The 17,043-nt window shown below is 32.8% G+C and overlaps 1 protein-coding gene across 7 annotated transcripts in view; it reads left to right on the top strand.

Annotated features, from left to right (window-relative positions):
• The first annotated feature begins 327 nt into the window (after positions 1-327).
• The window catches only part of LOC126753480 (tyrosine-protein kinase Fer), a 93,803-nt gene continuing 77,087 nt past the window's right edge, over positions 328-17,043 (top strand). For 5 of the 7 annotated variants that reach the window (XM_050464999.1, XM_050465016.1, XM_050465008.1 and 2 more), the window contains exons 1-2: positions 328-478; positions 6,024-6,483. In XM_050464999.1, coding sequence (XP_050320956.1) covers positions 6,288-6,483 — 196 coding nt within the window. In that variant the 5' untranslated portion in view covers positions 328-478; positions 6,024-6,287. The other 2 variants (XM_050465006.1, XM_050465005.1) reach the window with 2 other exon arrangements.

Here is a 17,043-nt window from a genome sequence, read left to right on the forward strand (position 1 = left end):
CAACGCAACTGATTCAGACACTGCCAAAAACAAAAACAAAAGAAAAATACAACAACACCAAATACAAAATTATGGCAACGCAGGCAGCAAAAGAGCGGCATGCCAGCGGCGTCTTGCTAGGTTGACAAGATAAAAATACGAAATAACTAAATAAAGTAGAGAAATCCCCAAGAAGCACTCCACTCGCCATTTGAGCGCTTGCAGCAGGGGGTCATGTTCGAACATGTTTGAGTGACTTTGCTTTTGCTGTTTTCGGCCGCCGTTGAGTTGGGGAGCCGTTGTGTTGTGATGATGTGCTAGGTTGCTATTTTCATTTGGGCCTCCAACAGTTGCGGCGAGTCTTGTTCGAAGCGTGTACGTGTGCGGTCTGGAAGTGCGGCCGGTCGGTCAATTCTTGGATTTATTTATTTATTTAATATTTTAGCCACTCAGTCGAATTGTGTGTGTGTGAAATCGTAAGAGTTTTCGAAAACAAGTTGTGAGTAAAAGCCATAAAAATATGAAAATACTAATTGTTAGTAAATTAATAAATTTGCTACGTTAAAATATCAATTTACAAAGAAATTGCGAAATGTCAAGTGCAAGCAAATTGGTTGGAAGAAATGCCAATACGAAAGTTTATTGAAGTGTAAAACAAATCGAAAGCTGATAAAATAAAGTGCGCTATGCAAAGTGTGTTGTTAGCGAAACACAAAGCGTGTGAGTGGCTCCGTGCGCGCTGATATCTTGCGGACCCCCCTCCAGCCAACTTCCCCTCCCTTTGGCTGGCAATTCTTTGTGCGCGTGAATAACCAAATTATAACCAAATTGAATGTGACATTTTGGTTGAACCGAAAACGTTCAGGCTATGGAGTAGCTGCAGCATTAAAAAAAATAGTGGTTAAATTAAAAAAATTGAATGCAAAAAAAATAATAATAATAAAAAAATGTGAAAAAAGTGTTTAAGCGCGCATCGTTGCCGAGGTAGCGTTAAAGTAGAAGATCTTTCCGTGCGTCTTCGAGATACGCGCGTGATTTTTGCAAATTTTTATTATTGTCTGTTTATAAGCGAGACCAGTGGCTGTTAAGCATATTGTGAACTTGTTGTTGCTGTTGTTGTGAAAAACTTTCGTTGTTTTGCATTCCCAAAAGCGTTAAGAAAATATTGGCAGCACAGATTTGAGCATGCATAAATTTTTATATAAATACACATATGTACATACATACATATATAAAAAAATTATGCACAAAGTTGATTGAAAGCAGCTGAAATCGTAAAAAATATTTTTTATAAAAAAGAAAAAAAAATTAAGAATTAAAAAAATAAACAAAAAATTTTTTTTGAGTGTGAAATCGTTTTTCATAAAAATATAATAGCAAAAAAATTAAATAAATAAACAAAAATATTTTTTTTGAGCGTGAAATCGTTTTCATAATTTTTTTGTTTTTTCTTTTATTTTAAGAGCATATACTTACATACATATGTATATATACTTTTCAAATTTTTAATCTCACAACGTGATACCGATTTTATGCTTTGTTTTTGATGTTTTGCGGTCTTTTAGTGTTCAAGTTTGTTTTATCGCTGATTGAGCACAAGATTTATTTGCTGCTTGATAGTTTTCGGTTTGTTGCGCGGCGTCCGTCCGCTTGCTCAGCTCGACACCAGTGGATGTGTATGTGTGCCTCATGCGCCGTCACCTTACAGCGTTTGCATCGCCGTACTTTATTGTTCTTATTGGTATTACTATTGTTGTTGTTGTCGTGCTGTAGTTCTTGTTGTTTTAGCTGTCTTTTGTTGACTACGGTGCTTTGTGTATTTATTGCCGCCCTGTTGGTCTGGTTGTAGTTGCCTCCAACGAGTCGCTTTGTTGTTAAGCCTAACCCGTTTTCACACACACACACACACACACACACGTGCACACAAACAAACAAAAACAAACATACACAGCCAGCAGCGACCTGTGGCGGCAAAGCGAGTGCTACTCGTTGCTCAAATCCAGCGCTGTGGAGCTCCCGCTAGCAAACAGTCAAAGTGCCGGAGAAAAGTCAGCAGTCAAGCAATGCTGGAGTTGTGCTCCTGCCAATCCACTCTCAAGCGCGTGCAGCTGTGTGTGTGCGAGCTTCGTCTGTGTTTATTTTTGTTTGCTTATTTATCTACACATACACACACACACATACTTCGATGGCTATCCAGGCAACTACCTTAGCTTACCTTACTTGCACCAGCTCAACGCTCGGCATTGTTTGTTCTTGGTGTTGTTGTTGCTGTTGTTATTGTAGTGGTTTTTATGCTGGAAAAACTAGTTTTTCGAAAACATCAGCAACACGCTCAACAAAGATAGCAACACGTCAATAATAACAATAACAACAAGAATAACAACAACAGTGACGCCAACCATATCGATGTTAAGAACAATATTGCAGCTAAACATGGGTTAGCAAAAGCAAAACAATAACAACAAACAGCATTACGTTCGAAAAAGGCTTAAAGTTCAAGTGCCATTGTAGCGTATTTGGGTTGTGAAAAAATAAATATAGTAAACTAGTGTAAATAATTGGAGGCATACAAATAGTCAGTGAAGGTGTTTGCTGATCAATTTTCATTTGTTTATTGCAAAATCGTAGAAAAATTTATTGAATGTTAACAAAATGTTGGCGAGTCAGCTTTCTTTAAGGCTGTTGGGGATGTGAACTTAAACTGTGCAAAATTTCAGATCGATGTCTCGAAAACTGAGAGACTAGAGGGAATAAAAATATTTCAGTAACTCTAATTTTAGGCCATGTATATGTCTAGATTGAGTTATTGTTGTTGTAATGACACAAATATTTCTCGAAATATATTTCCATAACAGCACCATATCATGATAGTTTTAAGCTCCTTATCAAGGATCCGGTTTCTGCTAATTAATTCTGGTTTTTCCAAGTGCAGGAAGCCCTCGTATTCCACAGAAAGGCTTCCAAAGGAACACCCTTTTTTTTAATTGCTTATAGCTCGATTCAGTTAGTCTCGGGCTATAATTTCAATTTCTACCATTTTTAAGTTATTTTAATCAGTTCCATGTTTTTATGGTCTGATCGCACCACTTTGTTGAGAGGAAAGGAAGCTACTTAAATAATCAGTTCTTGAGTGCAAATAAAAAGTATTTGCGCTTGGACAAAATTTTATTTTCACATCAGCTTTCTGCAATGATATTTCTAGAATAAGTAGCGAGATAATTAGTATTTTTTAGACGTTTAGTTACTGCCGATCTTCAGTAGGGATCCTCACTTTGCCAATCGATATATTTCCTTTGTGATGTGATAATTTCTGAAGTAAAGAAAAAATTTTGTAAGAAAACTCTTTGAGTCCTTTTAAAATATGCTCTGATAGTTACACTGAAGATAATTTTTTTTTTTTTTAATGCATATATAATATATATCTAAGAATACATAAAGAAAATTGCATATAGTTCTGGTGAGTATTTCCGAAGTTACACGCATATTTGAAAAAGCGTTTACTGTTCGTGAAGTTAATTTGACTGTTTTATATATTTAAGGTGATTTGAAAGTAAAAAACAAGAAAAAACGTTAACTTCGGCTGCACCGAAGCTGATATACCCTTCACAGGTGCATTTCTTTTAGTAACTATGTGTTCAGTTTATATGGAAGCTATATGCTATAGTAATCCGATCTGAACAATTTTTTCGGAGATTATATTATTACCTTAAGCAGTAATCCGTGTCAATTTTCGTGAAGATAACACGTCTTATGCGAAAGTTTCCCATACAAGCCCTTGACTCCGATCGTTCGGTTTGTATGGCAGCTATATACTATAGTTAACCGATCTGAACAATTTCTTCGGATATTACATTTTTGCCCTAAAAAATAACCTGTGCCAACTTTTGTGAAGATAAATTGTCAAATGTGAAAGCTTTCCATTCAAGAACTTGATTCCGATCGTGCAGTTTGTGTGGCAGCTATAAGTTATAGTGGTCCGATATCGGCAGTTCCGACAAATGAGGAGTTTTTTGAAGAGAAAATGACGTTTGCAAAATTTCAAAACGATATCTTAAAAACTGAAGAACTAGATCGTATATATACAGACGGACGGATGGACAGACGGACGGACAGACAAACAAGCGGACATGGCCAAATCGAGTCAGCTCAACATCATTTATATATGTATGTATGCACTTTATAGGGTCTCCGACGCTTCCTACTGGGTGTTACAAACTTCGTGACAAACTTAATATACCCTGTTCAGGGTATAATTATAATAAAACTGAATATTTGCTTGGAATGTGAATAAAAACATTTAAAAAGTAACACATTTTTTAAAAAATGAAAAATTGGAAAAAATTTAAAAATGTAAATATATTTACATACATAAGTAAATATATAATTGCCTTGATTATATATATATATTTATTTTAAAAATTAGCAAAAAAATATTTTGCATCACAACATTTTTTACCAAAGCCAATTATTGTTGTTGTTTTTCACATACCAAAATATGCATTGCTCACATACTAAGTGCGGGCATGTGCTCGAACATCTCTCTGCAATGTGTTGTGGTTCAAAATATTTTGCAAAATTTGCAAATTGGCATGTGCTCGTACATTATATGAAGCTCCAGCCGCTGACTTGGCCAATAAAAGTGCCATAAAATTTCGAAAATCACAACAACATGCAGAGAGTTCATATGACTGACATGCCAGCAAAACATACGCAAGAAAGTAGAGTGTAAAGCGAATTGAATGAAACGAAATTGAACGAAATGAAATGAAGTGTCGAAATATTCTGCGCGAGTTGAAAATAATGCAAATCAGCAAAAGCAAAAAAATTTGTGAAAGTCTTCAAAACATATAGATAGATACATACATACCTACATATTTATGTAGTTTTACGCATGCACTGTAATCTTGCTTGTATAATCACATTACAAAAAATGGCATCATTTTGAGTTTTTTTATACAAAGCTATTTCTTTCCCACAGTTGCTGTATCTTTCTGAATTTTTTCAAAATCTTTTCTTTTGCTTGCGCTAGTTTTGTTTCTACGAAATTTGCAGTCAGTGGTTTCTGAAATGATTTAATGTTTTTGAAATATTGTGCTTTGATGTTTATATTGAGCGCCACATGAATAAATATTTTTATAGTTCATTTTACTGATTTTTCTGCTCGAGCATTCAATGCTTTTGTGCTAGTGTAATAGCTATTAGCACTAGTTGGCTAAATCGGATATCTAAACAATTAATTTGTGATTGATGTTAGATTGAATGTTGATATTTACGTGTAGAAAGCAAATATATAAATTAAAATGGAGAATTTCAGAATTTTTGTAATTAAAAAAAATCAAAAAAAAAAAAAAAATAGTTTTGAAAATTGTTTAAATTTTGTTAGTTTTGAAATTTGTATGACAAAGTGCTGTTATTAGTTGATTATATTATATATTGTTTTGGAACCTAAACAGATAAAAAAATTATCAAAATATTAAAAATAATATTCAAAATCTTACATAAAAATAAAAAAAAAATAAATTTTTAAATGTGGAATATATAAATTTAAAAAAAATCAGAATTTTTATAATTTCCAAAACATACTACCAATTTTTCAAAAAAAAAAAATATTTTGAAAATTTTTTTAGTATTGAAATTTGCATGAAAAAGTGCTGGTTTTATTTGAAAAATACTATAATTAGTTTTTTTTTGAACAATAGCATAAAAAACTGGAACTAAAATAATTAAAAAAAAATAGTATTAATAGTTTTACATAATAAAATTATTTAAAATTTTGTAATTTTAAATAGTTTTATTTTTAATATACTTAAAATATATTATTTTATTTTTAATTGTTAATAATGTTTTATAATTGTGAACTTAAAACAATCTACTTTATAAAGTTTATAAATTGGAAATTAATATATACTTGTGCACGAAGACTTCGTGAACGATTACAAAGCAATTCTAAAAGCAACAATTTCAACATCGCTAAATTTTTATAACAATTAATTAAATATATATGTGTCTTCTACCAATAAAATAATTATCTCCTAAATATCTAGAAAATCAAAAATTTACACATTTACCTATGAATACCTGTAAATTCATGTGAATAATTAAACAAAAAACAATGTGAAAAGCAAAATCAAAAAATTCTTGAAATAAATGTGTTTTTATTAAAAAAAATAAAACCGGTGCTACCCAACCACATAATACCAACCGCATTGTAAGACCACAAAACACAAAAAAATATATTTTTTTAACACTTCAAAATTAGTGAAAAAGTAAAAAACAAATTTAACCGTTAACAATAAAAGCCTACAGCTATGGGTTTCTCATCGGCCCTGCAGGGCCGTGCCGCGCACGAGGCATTAATCGTGCGCCAAGATGCCGAACTACGACTTATGGAGACCATGAAACGATCCATACAATTGAAAGCCAAATGCGATCGGGAATATGCGATCGGTTTGGCTGCGGTTGCACAACAGGGTATGAAAACTGATCGCGCCGATGAAATGCAAGGTGAGTGCAAAAGGGGTGCAGTAGTAAAAAAGAAAAGAATAATAACAAATACAGTAACCAGCATGAAAAAATATAAATGTTTGTTTGTAAGTAATGCCTCTGATAATGAATACGCAAGTTCACTTACTTTGTTGCGGTTTTAAGCCAATAATTTTCCTATGCAAAAAATACGAAAGCTGCTTAAAAACAAGTATATTATATTTGAATATATGTATATAAAAAATATACATAACTAAGCCGGAGAAATTCTTTCTGAGTTTGTTTTTTTATTCTTTTATCTACGTTCGAATGACGCAACCCTCGATTTCCTTTGCAAACAAGTATAAAAAGATTTCGATTCACTAAGTCTCTTGAAGTGGCGTATCGAAGAAACAACTGGTATAAGTATGGAATACTGACATAATTAAATGCTTAAAGAATAGTAATATATTATAACACTTTAATGAGACTTTCAAATGCTCTCTTGACTATGTATTTAACTTTGTTGTGCGTTTCATAGGTAAATACTTTAACAAGAACACAGTTTTCTAACATAGGTTAGGTTAGTATAGTCTGCTAAGCCAATGAGCCACGTATAGACCAGTTCTAACATAGAGAGCAGTGAATCGAATACAACCTCTTTTTTTCTAAAATGTGTTGTACTTTTTAGTTTGATAACATACTTGTTCAATATGCCAAATAAAGCTAACGGTAGAATCAAATTCGATGTCTTGGTGGAATCTCGAAGTGCTGTTCTTTCAATATGCTTCTTAAATAAATATATATACATACTTTCACATAATATGCAGATAATAGTTTTCAAAAGTCTAGAATTATATTTACGGAATACCGAAACATGCAGTTGTCAAAAGATAAAACGTAATTTTTTTTTGAATTTCAGACTTGAATATTTATATAGAACTAGGTGATCCGGCCACACGTTGCTGTGGTATACACTTTGTACTATTATTCATATAATAAACTATTCAATACAGAGAACATTTTATCTATAAATAAAGAGCGAAAACGTTTTTATCGGTATAAGAATCCAAGGGATTGTACTTGAGGTTTAATATTGAATATGTACATACACATAAATTTATTTGAAAAAAAATAATGGATTTAAGGCTGATTTCTCAACGTCTGGTTACCAGCCTTTCTGTCCAGTTAATAGAGTTGTCCGCTTAATAGAGCGTCCATTTAATAGAGCTTTCATTGTATTTTTAATTTTTGAATTGTTTTCACTACCTATCTTCTGAGTTCGAACTGGACACCGTGTGCTAAATTTTACTAAAATCGGTTCAGTAGTTCAGAAGTCCATCGCGGACAAACAACGTGACACGTACTTTTTATATATAAAGATTTATTTTTGGTTCATTACGATTTCATTGAATGAAATATTTTTAAGATATAATAAATTGTATCTTTGTGTTTATTTTTTTTAAAACATTTGTTTATTAATAATAAAAAGAGAGCAAAGAGCATGGAATATTTTCGATTTGAAGAAAATGCTTTGAATACCGTAAGTGGTTGCATAGGTTTCCTCGAGTAAAAAACAGCCTTTTTTCAAAAAATTTTTTCTCATATAAAAAATGAAATAACTTCTTAAAATATCATCTAAAGTGAAAAAATACGTGTTTTAGTTAAAACCTGAACTTAGAACTTCGAAGTAGAAAAAAAATTGAAAATTGGATTTTTGGCAGGCATTTTTACAAAAAAATTAAAGTTTTAGTGAAAATATCACGACATTTTTTTTGTCAAATAGTTGTAATTGAAAAAAAAATCCTTCGTTCAACTCTTTAAAAATTGTATCTCAAAGACCTGTATAAAATTCTAGGAAGATCGGCTTAGTAGTTCTCGAGAAATTTTGCCAACCGACTTCAAAAACACAGTTTCGAGAAAAACGCGTTTGAAGACGGCACACTTAGCCTAGCTAGCCTCGAGCACACAAGTTCTCAAGGCTGTATCTCTGAAACTATTGCTCGGATCAACTTGAAAATTTAGAAAAATTTCGGTTTTTTGAAACCCGTAAACCCATGTAACCGCTTAAGAGAGTCGTCAACTTTCGTCGTTTGAAATTTTTTTGTATATTTCTACAATAGACATGTCTATCCGCATTCCTCTATTTATCTTTGAACGCGTCTTCCCGAAAGTAGAGTTGTTTTAGTTTCGACACTACATAGTTTTTGACACTACATACTATAAAAAAAATTAAAAATCTGTAAATAGCTACTGACTTACAAAACATCCCGTTATGTTTAGGCAAGAACTTGACACTTTTCACTAATTTTTAATTTGAAAAATATGGTATATTTTTTTTAAACGCTGCAATTAAGTCAGATTTTCAAATATTAAAAAATTCTTGTGGCCAGTCATAACTTGGGTTTATAAATATCAAGTAAAAATTGTTTATAGTTTTATGGTTTATGAAGCTAAAATCTCTTGTCAATAAGACAACTACGTCGCACTGCTGGTGGTCTATTCAAAAAAGTTCCAATAACGGGGCTTTGAAAACATAATTGCTTTTAAAAAGTTAATGAATTAAAAAAAATATTTTGCTATTACCATGAGTAGTTGTTTTTGCAATTCATCACCATTGAAATCAGGCCCGAAATTTGAATGCGAAGGTACACGACACCCTTAAATGCAACCCGAGAAATTCTATAAGAGAACATACATATATGTAAAAGCGTTTAATTGAACCATGTAAACAATTACATATACATATGCATATTATTCAAATAAATATTTGTAATGCTAAAAATAAAATAAGAAACTTTTAGATAAAACTGTGAATTTCATTAAAATGCAGTCAGCTTTCATATTACTAAATATGTATATACGCCATAAGTAAAAAAAAACTTTAGATAAACAGAAAAAAACCAAACAAAACACAGAAAAAATAAAATAACGATAAAAAGAGTACAATCGCTCTACTAGCTCCCGGTCTAAGCGTTTATCAGCGAAACTTTACATTTGCGTCACACAAAAAGTTTCAACCTAATCATTCAAACTCTTTGTTATGCTCTTGAATTGTAAAGAAACAAAAAAGTCAGATAAAAGTGTCACTCAGCGAGGGGCTTACTGCAAGTTCTCCGAGCAAGGGGAACTACAATGAATGCTTTTTCTTTTAGCTACAATGAGCTTTGTATTGCACATATGCACACTTTAGTATACATACGAGTTTTAGATATGTCTGTAGGCAACCATCATTTGCTCGTATATAGGTATTTACTAACTTTGCGGATTAAACTGCAATTTCTGCTTAAATACAAACCGATACTTCGAAATTATACTTAATGAGGAATCAAATCAGCTGCTTTGCCAAGAAACACAAGAAAACAAAGCCAAAAGAAGCCACTTACGTAGGCGAAGCGTGAGTAAAGACGTCAATGTGCGTCATAACATTTCTTAATCGCACACTCATTTTGAAAATTTCAAACCAAAACAATAAAAGTTGCTATTTCTATATTAGTTATAATTCAAAGTATGCGGTTTCGCGACTCATTTTCAGTTCAAGCTTTGACCAATTTATGGAACTTAATTAAAAAAATTATATACAAGGAAATAGTATATAGTAGAATGGCGAGCAAGGTATGGATGAAGGTAAAACATGAGCTAATTTACGCTATAGACCTAGTTTTAGAATCCAAAATTTTTGTGGAAAAATATAAAATTTTCTTATAAACAAAATGTGATTTCGTAGATTCATCCAGTTCGCCATTTTTTCTCAACAGTTAGTTCAGTAATTCTTTACTTCACTCAAATAAGTGCAGGTTCAATTTACCTTAAAGAAAAGAAATTCGATTTCTTTTTCCGTGCGCTCAGCATAAATGATCAAAGTGAGACCTTCAGGGCACAATAGACCTTAGGTCGCGGTGCATACCTTATTTTGCAATCTAATCAGGCTTTCTTCGAGGGTTCGAGACTTGCGCTGCATTCCTCATTTTGTAATATACTCTAGGTCTTCATTGAGCGACCGAGACTCGAAACTGTCAAAATCGGGTGAGAAATTATAGTTTCCAGATTTTTCAATAGCAAATGGTTCCATTAAATTAAAAAAATGTTTCGTTGTTTAACGGTATAAGCAATCATTTATCAAATCTGCCTTATTTATATTTTTGGATACTATTATTGTGAGTACAACTATGCCATTAGGCTCATTTCGACCAGAAGTACATAGAAGTAAAACAAAACACTTTTTTATAAAAGAAATTCGAACAGAAATCATTTGATATTTTTATTATCCATTTTTTATAAAGTTTATTTATATTTAACGAGTACACAAACAAAAAAAAAACCTTGAAGCAGATGGAGAAAAAGGCCGTGTCCTCGTCGCCATGAAATAAAGCAATGATGGATTCTTGATTAGTAGGAATGTCGTCATCTCAAGAAGCTAAAAAACTAATTTTGGATTCCTTTCTTAATAAAATGACGACTACTAAAAAATAACGGCCAATTTTTTATTTTCGATTACTTTGTGTTATAGAGAGATATTTAAGGGGTTTCCTCGGGTAAAACTACAAACAACATTTTTCAACAATTTTTTCTAATAAAAAATTTAAATATTTTTTTTTTTTGCAAATAGTTGTAATCGAAAAAATCTTTCAACCAAGTCTTTAAGAATTTTATCTCAAGCCCTGTGTAAAATTTTATGAAGATCGGTTGAGCAGTTCTTGAGAAATCTTGCCAACCGACTTCAAAAACACAGTTTCGAGAAAAACGCGTTTGAAGACAGCGCACTTAGCCTAACTAACCTCGAGCGTACAAGTCCTCAAGGCTGTATCTCCGAAATTATTACTCGGATCAACTGGAAAATTTAGGACAATATTCTAAAGGTTTTAATAAAACAAAAAAAAAAAAATTTCAAACGCGTAAACCCATGTAACCCCTTAAAGAACATTAATGCCATATCATGGCTACCTCATCAAAAATAATTTCAATTTTGAAAAACCTTTTGAGGAAACATTTTTGAATATCTGAACTCTCGAATTATAAAAAAAATTGATTTTTAAAATTTCTGGATTTGAATACCGTCTTAATAGGTATATTTCGAAGCTCCGGGTTTATAATTTTAAAACCAGTTTTCGTAATTTTTGTTAATTTTTTTAGTGAGAATACTTGTATAACGAACCCTCAGTTCAGATTCTGTTGAGATACAAAGTAAGTAGTTCAACGAGTACTCAAATTAAATTATAATTTAACTGAAAACAAAAATACTATTATAATAATACCATACGTTAGTAACTAATTAAAGAAAAAATGTATATTTTAAATAAATTTGAAACAATTTCAATAAGTTCTTTAAAAATATAGTAAAGAAATCCAACAGCAAAATTGTACGTCGGAAAAAAGTGCCAAAACTGCCTACCTTGTTGTCATAGTTCTCTTAATTGAATATACAAAAATTAAAACAAATAAATATCAAGAGAAAAAACAACAACAAATTTCTGTGGCGATAAATATTAGCATATGTACATAACTGTCTTTTTTTGTAAAATATGACCAATATCGCACCATGTCGCCGATTATTATCTACACGCTCATTTATAACTGCAATCTACGCACACGCACGCATTCACGCACATTCACACAAGCGAACATACATTCGTTTCTGCGTGATGTAACATTTGCATGCTGTCCGTCCGAATGGTGTCGCGGCCGGTGCGGTGGGGTGCAGTGCAGTTTATGGTTTGCCAAACGTTTTAATTTCTCACACGAGCGTAAAATGTGGCAACATGTCATGCTGCCAATGCAAGCACACACACACACATACACAAATGCATGCCAAAGCACCGCTGCAATCGCCAGAGTTATTGCGCGACCGGCCGGTTGTGTGTCTTTTCCATCGGTGCGACATGGATTTATGTCGGCATTACATCGTTACTTGCCTGTCTACCTATATTTACTCATACATACATATATATATGTAAATACATTGTAAGTGCCTACAAATTTATGCATGTACTTCGATATTTATTTACCTTTGTTGTTAGTTTATCGAAATTGCTGCATTTTCGGTTTTTCCTCCGTCTATAATCATTAGCCAATAACGGTGATTTATGCAATTTATGTCCACTGCACTTTCACTATTTCGAAAATTTAAGAGTCATGATTTTCGCGGAGTTTATTGGTGATTCGTGGCTTCTTGTAGGTACTTCAATAGAATGGTGGACCTTTATATCTTTTTTTTTAATAATTATTGTAAAATAAATAACTGTGTGTGAATTACATTTTACTCTTTTATAATTTAGAATAATACATCCTGTTTGCAAGTATTATTTGATTCCAATTGGTCGGGTGAAAGAGACACCTTTTCCACCTTGGTCGGGTTCGAGGACGATCTAAAACCTCTGCCGTGCTGTAGGTCCGGCACCCGATCGCAGTGCGACTCCACACTGAACTGAATTTTCAATTCTAACTGCTTTTAGGTTTAAACCACAGCTACCACGAATCTCCGCAAAGGACCAAAAGCAATGAACAGATTGGAGCGAACTTCAATGGCTAACTGCTGCCCGTGGTACCAGATTTACATTTCCGGTCAAACCTTGTAGCTTTTGCTACTACCAGTTGATCACGCATCATGCTCGCTGAACTTCAATTGTCTTTTCATTCGTGGCAAGCCAAAAAACAGTCCAATATGCACTGTGGGATTTTAGTCGCCTCTTACGACAGGCATATTCTACCGCAAGCAAATTCTACCTCTTACCCCCGTGAGACTATATATGTATATACAGCAGTAATATTCAAAGTGTTGCCCGCCTGAAGCGTTAACGTTTTTCATCTTTCTGGCAACTTGTGGATTCCAACCCCAGAGAACTGCGCCGGCTTGGAATGAATGCTTGACTAAGGATGAATCAAGCTAATTTTCGATACCATGTTGTGATGTGAACAATATGCCAGTGAGTGTGTTTTGCATCGAACACTGACCCGTTTTTGGCTGTACAGCGTTCACTGATATGCAATTGCATTGATTCGACGTTGCTTATTAAACAAAAAATTACAAATTTTATCCTCATCTCCACATCAAAATATCAAATAGTTGGCTTCTGCATAATTTTAGTTCACTTGAAAGCTCCATTTTGTGCTACAAATAGATTTTTTCTTGATTTTCTCGTATAATTACCTAACAGCTTGAATAAATATCCAGCAGTTTAAATTACATGTGCACATAACACACGCTTACGGGCGCAACAAATCACACGCCAGCAAGTCGATAGTTGCACTGGCTACCGCTGCTGGCGAACATTATAGCAATAAATGGCGGATATTTTCGAATTCTTTTTAAATTATTTAGTGCTGGAAGTAGTAATGCCGATTCTAAGGCAGCCAGTGCATGCATATGATTTGGAATGCTGCTGAGCGGCGAGTGATCGCGCTATCTCGAGTGTAAACGGCGCATGCGCAGCGGCCACGAGCAAGCTTATATGTATGTTTGTATGTGTGAGTGCATATAAATTAGTAAATAAATATGCAGTTATTTACGTAAGTATTTACAATACTTATGCACATTGCTACGAATTTCTGAGGTGCAGTAAAATTACTGTTAATCACTTGCAATTACCGCGATAAATTCAATAAAGTCACGCGACGAGGTTAAAGAAACGAAGGAACGAAGGATTGAAGTGACTTTTAGACAAAGAGTCTAGCTGCTAGCGATTTATTGTTGAAATTTATAAATAAATAACGGGTAATTGACATTTTGTTTTGCTTCTTTTCTTAAGTAATTTATAAGCATCTAGCGTTTGCTGGCAAAGCTCAAGGGCTCTAAGTGCATTTTTGTATGAACGGCCAAAATGGAAAAGATTTGGGAGAATATTCTCAAATTTATTTACATTTGTTTTATATGCAAACAAAATTTGAAACGAAAACTCGACTTTTTTGAGATCCAAGATGGATGAAACCCCTTAAGTGGAAGTACAGCTTTGAGTATTATTTACTTTAATAATCTACTTTTTTCATTTTTTTATTATTTTTTTTCCATGTATGTACATATTTCTGTAATTATTTTTTTAAAATGCTTAAATATTATATTAACCTTGACCACGAACTTGGCTAGAAAAATGAAAATGCATACTAAATTTTAGTAAACAGTAAATAAAATGTGTATCTGTGATTGCCACTGGGCATGGGAATTATGTAAATTCAATTTTATTTTTAATGTATGTGTGTTAAACTGAATATTTATGTAATTATTTGCATTAGTTGAGGCATTCAAGCAGCTGCTTTGCACTAATTTCGCACGATCAATCGCACATTTCCTTTGCTTGCTGTTTATTATTGAGTTTTTAGGTTAGGTTAGGTTTTTCATTGGCAGCCTCAACGCCTTCGCTGGCATTTGGAACACACAAACTTTTATATACATAGTACTATATACTATATGTGTATGTTGTTGTGCTTTTGTGTTTTATGTACTTTTCTGCATTCATAATTTGCACAGTTGTTGCTGGCAATTAAACCAAATTGCAACTGCAATTAATTACAGTTTCCATTCACAACTCTCAGGCAACGTGCGATTTATTACAATTTTTTCTGCTTCCTTATGTTGTGGCAATGGCGCTCAGTGAGCGTGACTAAGTGCGCTAAACGCTAACCACAAGAGAAATATATTAATAAATAAATAATAGAATGAAAATAATAAATATATATAAAAAAATTAAAAATTGAGATAACTGTGTTTACACACATACAATCATACACACACGTACATATGTATGTAGATGTTTACATACTTGCAAAATAATAAAAGTCAGCAATAATCGTATGTTGTTAAGGAAAATTATTTGCAGACAAAATTCATATAAGATTGTATGCACACAGACATATTCTCATATAGTTACATACTTACACTAGTCTACATTGCAACAAAATGCTTTTAATTGCTCTACTAATGCAACTATAAAATTTTCCCACATCAAATAATTTTAATGAAACATTTAAACGCCGCAATATCACAACAATAAAAACAAATAACAAATGTTTTGACTATAAATCGGTTTATTGCAGTCATTTCGTTTATTGTTTGTACGAACTTACATACATATGAAACGCTTTGTCCAAGATTTGTAGTCATTTTTTTTTGGATTTCCGCATTTTGTTAGGACATAAAATGATTTAAAGATTGAAAATTAAAACAGAAGACTCTAAAAATCATTCAATTTTATTCCTAAAATTTCTAACAGGTAATGTTATTTTTCAAATAATATAAAAACAAGTGTTCAAGAGTGACTACTTTAAGGAAATGTCTATAAATCGGGTTCAATAGTCATGAGAGTTTCCTACAAAAGTTTCATATATTGTTAAAGTTGAACAGAGAATATTAATCTATCCACAGCATTAATGAGTTTCTCCAAAAACCCCTAAGTGTTCAAGTACCTACAGACTTTACAACAAAATGAAATCGTTTAAAAATGTATGAACTAAGAAGTTCCTTGAGAAAATCAACACATTTCTCAAAAGGAATAGGAATTTTTCGCTCTAATCTCCACCATCAGATCAAATTTGACCCTGACATTTTCAGGTATGTCAGTACAAATATTTAAAGGCTTGCATGGGTTTACGGGTTTCAAAAAACTTAAAAAGACTTATTGTCTTATGAAATTCTACAACACCTCTAGAATATTGTCCCAAATTATGAAGTTGATCCGAATAATAGTTTCGGAGATACAGCTTTGAGAACTTGTGCGCTCGAGCTTAGCTAGGCTAAGAGCGAGGTTTCGAAACTCTGTTTTTGAAGTCGGTTGGCTGTTTTTGACCCGAAAAAAACCATATAACCCCTTAATGCTACCTTCAAAATACGCTTCTTTTGAGCCAATACAAGCATGCCGACGCCTAATCAGATACTAAACTCACACTAATTGACATATGAAGATGAGATTTCACATTTTTCACATAAGAAAGGTTGTACTAAAACTAAAAAAGACAAAGAAATTAAAATATATCAGTCCGGGTCAAATTTGATCATATGTAAAAATTTGTTTATTTACCTTGTTGTTTTTTCTGTTGTAGCGGCAGAAACCATTCGTCAAGCAATTTCGAGTAATGCTGTCGAGTTGTCAGACCTTGGCTGAATAAAAATTCAGGTTACTTAGACCCGGCTGTCGTGAGAACGGTTACTTACTGCTAATTACTTAGCGCTGTTGATCTATCTTTTTTCATGCGGTCAATAATGATGGTCAGTTCATTAACACAGCCCGTATTAGAACTTAGAAAAACTCCGCCTGACCTGATATTTATACAAAATAGAGGTACGCTATAGTTCTGATCTTGGTTCGAGAGAGAGAGGCATGACCAGACGATTATTGTATCATCAAATGAATTAAAATTTAATATAGCTACAGTTTGAAAAAAAGGAATTATGCAAAACAAGAAAAAACGTTAACTTCGGTTGCACCGAAGCTAAATACCCTTCACAGGTGCATTTCTGTTCGTAACTATGTGTTCAGTTTGTATGGAAGCTATATGCTATAGTCAAACGATCTGATCAATTTCTTCGGAGATTACATTGTTGCTTTAGGAAATAATATATACCAAGCTTCGTAGTGAACCCGATCAATAATACCTGAATTTTTAATTTAAAGT

This window comes from Bactrocera neohumeralis, chromosome 2 (genome assembly GCF_024586455.1).
Source record: "Bactrocera neohumeralis isolate Rockhampton chromosome 2, APGP_CSIRO_Bneo_wtdbg2-racon-allhic-juicebox.fasta_v2, whole genome shotgun sequence".
Lineage (NCBI taxonomy): Eukaryota > Metazoa > Arthropoda > Insecta > Diptera > Tephritidae > Bactrocera > Bactrocera neohumeralis.